The sequence below is a fragment of the Cyprinodon variegatus genome, unplaced genomic scaffold (assembly GCF_000732505.1).
Source record: "Cyprinodon variegatus isolate N-32 unplaced genomic scaffold, C_variegatus-1.0 Scaffold181, whole genome shotgun sequence".
NCBI lineage: Eukaryota > Metazoa > Chordata > Actinopteri > Cyprinodontiformes > Cyprinodontidae > Cyprinodon > Cyprinodon variegatus.
The window spans coordinates 624456-636606 of NW_015150634.1; the positions used below are offsets into that span (position 1 = coordinate 624456).

The window sequence follows — 12151 nt, forward strand, 5'->3', positions numbered from 1 at the left end:
TGGATTTTGTGAACCGTTCCACCCCTAGTTAAGATGTGTCTCTACTCAAACACACCTGATTCAAATGACTGCATTACCTCCTCAGCAGCCATCTAATGCTGTAAAAGCCTATTAATCACCTTTTCATACAGGTCAGGTGTGAGGAGGCAGGGAAAGACCTAAATCATGTAGGACCGTAGGACCTGAGGAACAGGGTTAAGAAACCCTGCTTTATATTATACAAGCCTTCCAACACGTTATCATAAATCAGAACTGACATCCTTCATTCTGTTTTAAAAAGTAATGGAGAGAGTATTTCATGGCATTTCTCTAAAACCAACCTGATATCACTAAGCGTGCACTCCAGCACCAGGGAGCCGATCAAAGAGGGTGGAAGAGGGCGCAGGTTGCTGACATGGATCTTCATGATGTTTCCATGGTCACACAGTCTTACCTGGAGCCATTCAGTAAGGAGACAGAGAGACAAAGAGTTTAATTGGGGACAAAAATCCCCCACTAGCAGGTCAGTGCGTCTACGCCCCAAGGAAAACAATGCCGACAGCTCACAACACAGCCTTTAAAAAGATCACCACTTTTCTCAATGATTGGGAGTTTAGGAACTCGAGGGGACCTGAAGGACTGGTTATCCTCCCGCAGCAGTGTGTCGCAGTGAGCTTGTTGCAGATATTTTTGATTTATGCCCAATATTGAAGCGTAGTCCGCTCTATGTTATTACAAGCCACCATGCAAGAGGGACAATCAGGAACTAGCTGTGGGTCTAGATATGGCTGAGGTGGTGAGGAAGTGGGGGCAAGTTTGTGCGACAACAGAGGGACAAGAGGGCAAAAAAGAGCGGGAATCCAGGTGGAAAAATGGTCCCAGCGTTCTCTTGCACCTTACTCATCTAGCTGGTCCATCTTCACGAGTCGTTTTCCACAAACAAACAAAACAAGCAGATAAGGTACCAAACAGGAAATATGCATAGTGTAGAGCGGATGTAGATTTGACCAATCAGAGGCCACCTGTCTGCGGCACTGTCTGCAGTCACCTACAGTTGGGAAGATGTGCAGCAGAGTGTCTGCGGAAGGAGCGGGGACATATTTGCGTTCACTGCGTCTGCACTGCACACGCAGAAAACCTGGTTTCTGAGCATAAACCTGCCTTAAGGTGGTAACTGCTTCACAAGTTAGTAAAGTCATTAGAAGTAAACCTATGTCCGGATCTGCAAAAAAAACAAACGTAACAAATGTAATTCAATTACATATTTTTATCAATAACAAGAATGTGGAAAAAGGTCCAAATTGTAGAGAGTAAACTGTTTAAGAAGCTCAAGGACAACCAAGGAATCACAGCTACAAAGCCAACCTGAGGACTGGAAACAGCCATCACCATCACTGTAGCTCAGTATTTAAAATCCTTCTGTTAGTCTATAAATCACTGAATACATACTCAATACATAACAGGTGTGTGGTCAGTGTATCAACACGTTGAATAGAGAACTAGAACCAAACATGGAGAAGCAGAATTTAGTTCCTATGCTCCACTGATCTGGAACAAACTCCCAGTAGACTGGAAAAGTTCTGAAAGCCTGAGTTCTTTTAAGTCAAAGTTAGAAAACTTAAGGTTATAAATATCCTCTGATTAGCATCTCGTTATGGGGAACTCCTCCTGTGTGACCTTATCAGAAGCTTCAATGACATTGCACTGGCCCTGAGTCGCTGCTGGCATCAGTGACCTCTATGCAAGGGAGGGTCCAAGCTCCCAACCTTATCTAATCATTCAGGACAAGCTGGTCGCCTCCTCACGGTTTGCTGTGGCAGCTGGAAGGCGTTTTTCATGTATGTAATTCAAAATGCAGTCACCAGGATAATATAAAGCAAAAATGTTTTGCTGGCTCATCAGGGAGCTCATCTGCATTTCATTTTGATCACAAAGGAGCCAAGCCCAAAGGGCCTTTCTGGATTGGAGTGAAAATTTTCCCTTTGAGCCTGGGATGGAAGGTCCCTCCAAAGTGGCAGTTGCCACGGCGGGCAACACAGGATTTGAAAAATTCTTTGATTCCTTATTTCGATTCTCAGTTCCAATTCTTTTAATTAGAAGAATCATAAAACTTCACATTTTAATTTGTCAAGGGGAGTGAGATTTGGGGAGTGTTCAATGATCTAAATGCTGCAGAATTTTTTTTAATACTTCTGGTGGCAGGAAAGTCCATTTCAGAAAGAAAAGAACTGTGTTTAAATACTTCTGCAGTGTTTGAAGTGACGTCGCAGCACATCTGTCCTCTCTCCCAGACTCCGTTGATGTTAGCAGCGCAGTGCATATCTGCCTTCCACTCCACATCCTGCAGCTCCTTTTGGGCGCACTCCTGCTCCACCAGTTCACATACCCTACATAAACAGCAAAAATAAAACACAGCTAATGACTTCTACTTAAACAAACCAGAGAGATTTATTACTATGACTTTATGGATTCCTACACCTGTACCTCAATCTGATTGAATACAAAGGCTTTCTAGTTATGGCACCATTTTGGCTTTAGCACCTAGCAATGATGGTGGCCTTTATTTTTTATCTTTCATTCCTTTGATCTTTTACCCAATCTATTTGTGTGAATGTTATTTTTACATGTGTTTGCTGTTTTATTTATTTAAGTATTTTTTTTCTGTACAGCACTACAGCATTTATTAATAATAATTTAACTTTATTGATTTCACATCTGAGAAATGTACCTCTGCGTTTAACCCATCCCTTTGGGGAGCAGTGTGGGGTTAAGGGTCTTGCTCAGGGACCCACAGTGGCAGTCTGTGGGAGTGGGGCTCAAACTCAGAACCTCAGGATTCCATGTGCAATGCCCTAACCACTAGGCCCCTTTACCTAATTCATAGGGTTGAGGCTGTTGCATCCTCTGCCCCCATAACATCCACAGGATCTAAACCACAAGACTTAGGAATAAGTTTCTGACCGTCTTACTTGTGAGGTCACACACTGATCTTTGATGGGAGGGCATGGCCTGAAGCTTCCTCTGTTTAAAGGTGTTAAAATGAGGACCCTGTGCAGGCCATTCAGGTTCCTACACACCAAACCTTATCATCCACAGGTTTATAGGAAATAGCAATGAGCCAAGCAAAGTTGGGAGTATCAAACTTCCGTGAACATGTCTGTATGCGTCATCATTAGGACTTTCCTTCCCCCGAACTAAGAAGATCTTGCAAACATGCTGCCAACCTCATCTGATGTGTTTCCTTGCAGAAACATCTCCAATGCTTTTACACTACTGCATCTTTCCGGAAATGTGATAAATGTAGGATTTTAACTCAGAACCTCAAGCATCCAAGAGCAATGCTCTTACCACTAGGCCAGCACTCCACACCAGTCAGCGTTTGTCAGCTCTGGTTGTTTTTTTGCTTAAGACATAAAATAGAATTGGATTTCACCGTTTTACACTCCGTTTTTGCACCACTTGTTACTAAACTAAATCTTTATTTTCCATAATACCGTGTGACAGGAAGTAGTAGAGTGAGGAAAATTAATATTTGAACACCCTCCAAATTTACAAGTTCTCCTACTTAGAAATCATGAAGGGGTCTGGAATTGTCATTGGAGGTGCTTGTCCACTGTTAGAGACATAATCTAGAAAAAACAAGATCCAGATGTGTATGATTTTTTAAAAACTATTTATTTGTTTGATACAGCTGCAAATGAGTACTTGAACACCTGAGAAAATCAATGTTAATATTTGATACAGTAGCCTGTGTTTGCAATTACAGAGGTCAAACATTTCCTGTACTTTTTCACCAGGTTTGCACACACTGCAGGAGGGATTTTGGCCCACTCCTCCACACAGATCTTCTTTGGATCAGTCAGGTTTCTGGGCTGTTGCTGAGAAACGCATAGTTTGAGCTCCCTACAAGGATTCTCTATTTGGTTCAGTTGTGAACTTTGATGAGCTTCTTTCAGATCCACTCCTTGGTTATCCTGGCTATGTGCTTTGGGTCATTGTCATGTTAGAAGACCCAGCCTCGACCCATCTTCAATGCTCTGAGGGAAGGAGTTTGTTCTCCAATATCTCTCAAAACATCAAAATCTCTTAATACAGTACAGTCGCCCCCGATGAGCAGAAAAAACACCACAAAGCATGATGCTACCACCCCCATGCTTCACAGTAGGGATGGTGTTCTTGGAATGGTACTCATCATTCTTCTTCCTCCAAACATGGTTAGTGGAATTAGTTCTATATTGGTCACTGATCTGACCACATGACTTTCTACCATGACTCCTCTGGATAATCCAAATGGTCATTGGCAAACTTAGAACAGGCCTTGACATGCAGGTTTAAGCAGGATAACCTTTCATGCCATGCATGATTTCAAATCATGAAAGGCTGGTTATACTTCTGGTTATACTTCTGCAACCGCCCAAATCAAATGTCGCTCGGGTCTGGTCAAGAACCAGTTTTGCTGGTATGCTTCTGCACAGTCAGTTTAGAATTTCTAGGGACCTATTCGAGAACTCGCAAGCACTTCAGAGTATTTATCTTCCAAAACAACAATGGCGCGTCTGCAAGATATCACGGTCACGGAGATGAATCTAGAGTTGCTAGACATTGAAGGGGAACAGGTTCTGTTAATGGAGTTGGCAAAAATACTGATTAACCTTTCGTCATAGTTGTCCATTGTATTTGTTCCTCGGTTTTTAAAAATGGTGCGCACGGGCAATGAATTGAGAAGGACGACCACAGACAGCCAGAAAGGCATACAGAGGACCAATCACAGCTGTTTTTTGTCTGCGCACTTCCGCTTGAGGTCTGCATGGGTTTGCGACCGTCCAACATGTAGTCAGGATTTTTTTGAGGCACAGAGACAGATTTGACGGTTGCAGAGGCTATGCGTCAGAAGCATAATTTGCGTATCAGACCCACTTTTTCCACCGCGCAGCCAGAGCGGCAAAGATGCTTTCACTTAACTTGTACAAGCATAAAAAATGAAGCAGCACGCGCTTTTTTGCTGCTTTAGGTTTGAACGTAGCATAGCAGTGGCTAGCTTCCGGCCATTGTGTCCTGCACGAGCATTGGGGGGTCGAATCGTTCATGTGTCAGGGTACGCGCACAGCGGGGAGGGACAAGCAGACGACCATGATTGACGTGTCAGGATTCAATAGTGGACGACAAACCGTGTTTTGTGATTGGTTGAGGTTGTTCATTGATTTTTTTCAATGTAGCGGTGACCATTTATTTTAGTTTCACTTCCAGACCTTCTATTTCACTGCTTGCTAAGCGGCTGTGGGGAGATCTTTAAGCCACATGGTAAAAAATGCATCAGAAAAGATCTTCTACTGCACTTTTAAAGAGGCCTTACAGGGTTTCCTAGAACTGCAGCACTCTTTTGCTTGTTGTCTTGGCTCGCACTTGTGTTTGACAAGTTGCCCTCATTTCTTTTTCACTTATTAAACTCACATGGATTTGCCATTGGTGTCTGAGTTGTGCTGGTTGCCTGTCTCATGCAAGTATCCACAACATCTATCTTAAATCTAATGCTTAGATTGTTTGCTAGGTTAGACCCATTTAACATGGACACGCTGATGTCATAGTAGTTGATACAGCATGAACTTCTGCCCCGGAGTAAATAAATAAAAATAGGCTATAGGCCTATAGATGCATTGGCGCTGAACTACTGAGATGCGAGTCTGCTCATTAAACAATGCTTTAGTTGTAAAGGGTTAAATTAAAAGGCTATTTTAAATATATTTTTCTGTTAAAACTTACATGTCTATTTAAGTGACTTGAATATTCCAAACGGCATGTTGACATGACATTCCTCATTTATGTCCTTATAAAACCGTGCCAACAGAGGACTAAATGTATTTGTGAATTGAAAAACATGGACAGTCATGGGCTGTCAGGATTCAACCAACCTTTTTCTTTCCTGCTTACCTTTGAAGCTCAGAGTCAGAATCGGTGAGTCGGACGTAGAAGCTGCTTGGCGAGTTGACATGAGTGACTGTGACTTTGAGGTCTTTATGCTGCTCACGTTGCTTGGATTTGGGCTGCAGCTCCAGAGGTGCCTTACTTTTCTCCTTCTCCTCAGTTTTTTGATCTGGAGCATCAGCTTTATCTGCGACTGAACAAAGCTCAAGCGGTGGATCCCATAAAGCGGAATCAACACCAGAGGGATTCTCCTTTTTGACATTCGGTCTGCTGAAAAGAAGAGTCGGTCGGTCAACAAGGGAGGCAAACCAGTTAAATACTGAGACACCTTAAGATACGAGTAACATGCATTATTTATACCGATCTTATCCTTTGATATGTTATAGTAAGGAAGCTTAAACATGTAAAACTCTGAGAGCTAAGCTTTTTCCTCAACTGCCGGTTAAAAAAGAAAATTATTATTAAAAAACGGGGGAATTTCTATTTATTTTAGCCATTAAAATTTTTTCTAGGACCAAGCTGAAAATCTTTGGCGTACACAACACTGAAGTGAACAACTGGGGTACAATACTAATACTCTAATTCCTTCAATCTTGCACTTCAGACAAGAATTACCGATTTTTGAAGCAGGCCAAATCCTCCAGAACCAGCACTTCAGCTATGTTGGATTTTGGCTCGTTCACACCTCCTACAAACATACTGAGCGGGAATGGACCCGCCTGAGGAACTTCTGAGAAACAGATGTAAAGTCAGCAACAACAATCTGAACAACAACAGAAAAAGCTTGAATCGAAGAAAAAGGAGCATGTCCAAAAGAAAAGCCTTTCCCAGTCCAGACCTGCTGCCACCACTGTGACCAGTTTCTGGTGAGCAAGGTTGGCGAATCTTAAGATGCTGGCTTCACTCCAGCTCTTCCCGTCCGAAGGAACCACATCTGCCAGACAGCAATGGAGTGCCTGGAATTCACAAGAAAGCAATCAATTTAATTTTGCAGTGGACGTCTATACAAAGCATTAAATAGAACCAGCATTTCTGAAAGCAGTTTCATTATTCGTAAAGTCAGGAACAAATAATCGAATGGAACCATTTCTAAAATTTTAATTCTCCCTGAGTGTCATGATCTGCCCCAATACCTCACCTAAATTAGAGCCTGACACCTGCTTAACTCTCTCCAGCTCCCAATCATCACTCATCTCTTCCACCTTATATTGGGCTCAGTTCCAGCACCGAATCAGGAAGGACGACCACACAGACAGCTAGAAAGGCATACCAAGGAGCAATCACAGCTGCTTTTTGTCTGCGCACTTCCGCTTGAGGTCTGTGCGGGTTTGCGACCGTCCAACGTGTCGTCAGGATTTTTTTAGACAGATTTGACAGTTGCAGAGGCAGAGTGTCAGAAGCATAAACTGAATTGTTTCCACAAAGCAACAATCATTAAGAAGTTCAGATTATTTAATCCAGACAGGACTATGGTTAGCCAGCTCAGTTATAACATGATCCTTCCTCTTAAAAGAATCAGAATCAAGAAGCAATGGGAACCAGAATAAAAACAATGATCAGATAGTGGAATCATTTAAACAAAAAAATGTAAAAACACAACCCTAATTACAAATTCCAAACCTCCTCAGATGAATAATGATTAAACTCAAAATGACAAAAGTTACATTTAATTCAGAAATAAGAAGGACAGCAGAGCACAAAGAAACTAAATGGCAAAACATAAAAAATAATCTGTATAATTTTCTAAGAGCATCCTATAAAACAGCTTTAGGCGGTTTAATGAGCGTCCTGTGTTATAAAAGACAACTTTTGATGTTCTCTTACCATAGCAGGAAGCACAAAGAATTCATCTTTGATCTTCCTCAGGTCACTGACTGACAACACTTCCTTATTGCCAAAGTCAACGTATCGCACCTCCACCTGTTGGCCCCTGGGATGACCTACAACCACACAGCAGAACCCAAATCATCATTTTCTACAGGCCTGTGTTAAATTATTAACAGCTGGCGATGGGAAACAAAAGGTATCAGTAAATCAGTTTCATTTTGAAAGGATTCTGGAAAGACAGTCTTTGTGTTAATGTTTTTACAGGAACCTGAAAGCCAACCAAAGCTTTGCTCGCTGTGGATTACTGACATAATCTAGTACCTGGGAAATCTGAAGAGAAGACAGGGTTATAAGCCAGCATATTTCAGTTTAATTGGGCTGTTAAGCTTCAAAAAAAATTATCACCACACTGAAAATCAGCTTTTAGGCTCATAAAAGAGAGAGCCCAGTTGTCCGATCGTCACCCGGGCTTCCTCCTCATCACATTTCAGCACATACAGTGATTACACCGAAACTTTTAGAATTATAATGAAATGCCCACACCCTGAAATATATTGAGCATAATGGCTGCAAAAACAGTTCTACTTCATCCCTACTGATAACCAGAGGGCTGTGCTGAGAGCACTGAATGTTCCCTTCATCTATGCGCAGTTTGAGTATTTATACCAACAGAGTCACACCTGTGACACCAATCAGAAGCTATATATGGGGGCGTCATCCACGGCTTTGTTCCTTACTTCTTCTCACATGTGGTTTGTCTTGTAATGCATCAGCTTTTAAGCTTTCTGGACGATACTCTGGTTCCCTGTTGCTGGACGCCCTGTCGCCTACATGGTATGTATGCCGTTTGTTGGTGATGGCAGCCTTATTCATCCCTCTCCCAGAGTAATCGATAGATCTGCTGAATGCTTTCTGAGTTGCCCGGTTATACTTCCTGTCTGTTGGATATTTTTCATTTGCTTGTTAGGCTATAATCAGTGATAGTAGCGTTCACGTCCCCTCTCCAGATTTCAGCCTATTTTCTATTCCTGTCTAAATTGGTTGAGTCCTGTGAAATTGGACATGAATGGCTTCCATAGCTGTTTGGAGTGCGGCGTTGGGTTTCAGGCAGATGTGGCCACAACCTCTGCCCTTGCTGTCTGGGCGTGACCACCTTGTGAAGGCACTGTCTGAAAATCTCTCCGTGAAATGCAGCTTCAAGGAAGGGGGCTTGGTTGGCCCAGCTTTTCTCTCTTGATGCGTCAGACCTCCTGCCCTCTGGGTTAGTAGCCCCACTCAAGCGTTCCTGACTATGGCCTGGCCTCAAGGGTTAAGAGGTTATGTCGGCAGAGACAAAGTCATTGTAGCGAGCACATCAGCCTGATGCCTCGCTCCTGGTGACTGGGCTCTCCTCTAGTCCCATGCCTGATTTGATAATTGACAATAAGAAGGAAGAGTCGCGGTCTACTCAAGCCTCTGAGACTGGCTCTTATTCATACCGGAGCACAGTTGGTGCGTGGCAATGAGGTAGCTGCAGCTTGAACTTCCGGCAGAAGAGGACGCTGCCTCCAGTACTGAGTTTTTCAGGTGTGGGCGGGCTCCTACTCCGTTTTCTGTCCCTCGTTCAGAGGAGTACCTGAGGCAGTTACATGCCTGCTGGCAAGACCCGAGGCCGGTATCACGTCTGTCCCCTGATGGTTGGGAGCTGGCTGCCATGCATGTTTTGGGGAGTAATACAGAAAAAAAAAATCACTCAATCAGAAGAGAAAAAGGTCTGTTGTCCCCTTTGGAATCATACAGAGGACATGTTGGGCAGACTGGGTCACACTAAATTAATGCAACAGTTCCCTAAACAGAATACCTTACCCATAACAGCAGTTCAGGACAGAAAAGGTATAAATTAAAATATGAATCCTCCTCTAGTCTCAAAAAACTAAAGCAACGAGGGGCCACTGGAGGGCTTTACAGTACAAACAGGAGAAGCGGCGCAAGAGAAGTTAGACACTGTTAGAAACTGTCGTTGGACAATATGCAATAATTTATAAATGTTTTAAATCAGGTTGGGTCCGAATTAGCCAGCAGATGGGTCCGGATCAGGACCGCAGTCCGCTAATCCGTGACCTCTGTTCTAGAGTCCGCTGTGCAGGCTGGTCATGAAGTGGAGCTTTGCCTTGTAGCCACAAGTTTTTTTTTTTATTTTTAATAATAATCTTACCCAATCAGGTGCAGGACAGTATTTCAGTCTGAGGGTATTTGAAAGGGGAAAAAAACTGCACGGATCAGGATCTGCTTAGGTGTAGAAGAAGCACTCTATACACACACAGTCAGTGTGTGGAAAAATACACAAACTGTCATACATTGGAGAATAAAAAGTCAGATGCAACAGTTGTGACCCAGGCTTTACTTGCAGGCATGGGGGAAGCGCTGTAAAAAAAAAAACAAAAAAAAAAAACATGACCCCTGTGCCATCAAGACCATCATCGTCTCAGTTCACCAGGCAGGTGATCAGGCTAAAGCCCTGACAGCAGAAGATAGCACCACACCGGTAAACCCTACAGTAACACAAGCAGGAACAGGGTGGATTAAATGAAAGTTAATAGATCCTTACCCTCAATTTGAGCTCTGTACCACATGTTGTCTTGGAAGCAGGCAACACAAGCCTCTCCCATCTCAGGGCAGTAGATCCTGAGTTCATCTTCTTTCAGTGAGTTGTAGCAATCCTGAAGTTTGGCAGTGAGCAACAAGGACTCCATGTTGTCAACCTGTTGAGGTAGCAGGGAGACGGAAGCACAAATAAAAAATATGACCGACAGCTGCCTTGACTTAAACCTCGTTCGCTGAAATGATTTTGTTTTCATACCAGCTGGATGTAGAAGTCAGAGGCGTTGTTGATGTGACACACAACTGCATCACACTCAGTGTTGGCTTTTGGATACACAGGAGGATAATACATGAGAGACCTCCTGCCCAGTATCACTGGAGAATAGAACCTTTGAGGAGAAACAAAACAAGTTGAGCAGGCTAAAGCAGCTGGGACTAAAGCCATGAAACCATATAAACTAAGCTTTTAATGAGGGTACCTGGCAACCTCGATGAAAACGAGGTACTCCCTGACAGAGATGGACACATCAGTGGGTTGATCCATGGGAGCTTTTCTTAGATCCACCAACAAAGACACTCTGTCCTTCCCCAAAGGTCGCATCTCCACCGCAGCAGAACCGACCACAGAGCAGAATTTGGTCTTTGCCTCTTTACTCCAGCCCGCTGCCTGCACACAATGTTTTAAATTCAATTTTCTTTTGTAGCTAGAGAGAGATAACTGGAATCATTAGTGATCTTACTAGGTTATACGGGACCAGGTCCTTCAGTGAACACCTTATGGCCAGAGGAGGAATGTGGCTCAGCTCTTCATTTAAGTGTTCATCCACTTTCCTCAGGACACAGTTCACATAGTTTAGAGTGGACTCATCCGTCCTCCCCTGACTGAAAAAAGTTAATATTTTAACAGTATCATCAAAAGAGAAATAGAAAAAAAAGAACAGAATCTGGGAAATTTTCTTCTAAATACAAGTTATTTTACTCTTTGATTGGGATGTATTTGATGGCCCCGTAGTCTAGGAGGAAGACTCGCAAACCGGAGAGCTGGGAGACCCGGGAGACCTTCAGAGACTTTTCACAAGTATTCTGAAAGACTTCAACCACCCTGCCACGGCACCATTGCCCATCCCTTCCTTTCATAAAGACAATGGAGCCTAAAATAAAAAAGGAAACTAAGAATTAAACACCCTTGGTCCAATGATTAAACGATAAAACACGATTACCTTAATAATTATTTAAGACACAATTTTGAGAAGCACATAAATCACTTTAAGACCTATTTAAAATACAGGATGTGTGAAATCAAAAGGAAATATTTCAAAACTCTACAAAGACTGGAAGCCCATCAAACTCGTAAAAGGAGACACCAACTACAGCATTTATTCCATCCATTATTGTGAAGCATCTGCATCCGCTGAGTGTCATTGAAAATCTGGACTGGATTGCATTGAAGAGCGGCGTTTAGGTGTGACAGGGTTAACGGCATATTTGTGGTTTTTCAGCAGGTTTTTCTTCAGTCCTCTTCTAATTTGTGTCCAAAATGATTGCAGATTCCCAATATTCATTGACTGGATGTTTCTTTTAGAAAAAAGTATATAAATTCAACCACTTGACTGGAAATATATCTCAATTTATGTTTTGTATTTCTAATGATTAACTCGACCAAAAGCCTATAACATCTTAAAGGTCAAATAGAAAGGAGTGCATCTAGAGCAGTTTTATCGTGTGTGATGGTAGATTATCCTTTTCTTGTCTCCATGTGGCTGGTCTAAGTCGTGTTAAAAATGCTCCAAGTAATAAAAATCGAGAGAATTTTACAGTATGCTGGGCACCTCTAGCGATCCCC

General features: G+C 42.7%; 1 protein-coding gene across 1 annotated transcript in view; it reads right to left on the reverse strand.

The window, feature by feature from the left end:
- rnf17 (ring finger protein 17) overlaps positions 1-12151 on the reverse strand; it is a 46313-nt gene that overhangs the window by 21070 nt on the left and 13092 nt on the right. The window contains exons 13-23 of the mRNA XM_015378892.1: positions 11288-11459; positions 11049-11190; positions 10788-10975; positions 10568-10697; positions 10316-10469; positions 7726-7841; positions 6740-6857; positions 6517-6631; positions 5908-6171; positions 2222-2366; positions 321-433 (exon numbers count right to left, since the gene is read on the reverse strand). Of these exons, the coding sequence (XP_015234378.1) occupies positions 321-433; positions 2222-2366; positions 5908-6171; positions 6517-6631; positions 6740-6857; positions 7726-7841; positions 10316-10469; positions 10568-10697; positions 10788-10975; positions 11049-11190; positions 11288-11459 (1657 nt within the window). The remainder of the gene's footprint in view (positions 1-320; positions 434-2221; positions 2367-5907; positions 6172-6516; positions 6632-6739; positions 6858-7725; positions 7842-10315; positions 10470-10567; positions 10698-10787; positions 10976-11048; positions 11191-11287; positions 11460-12151) is intronic.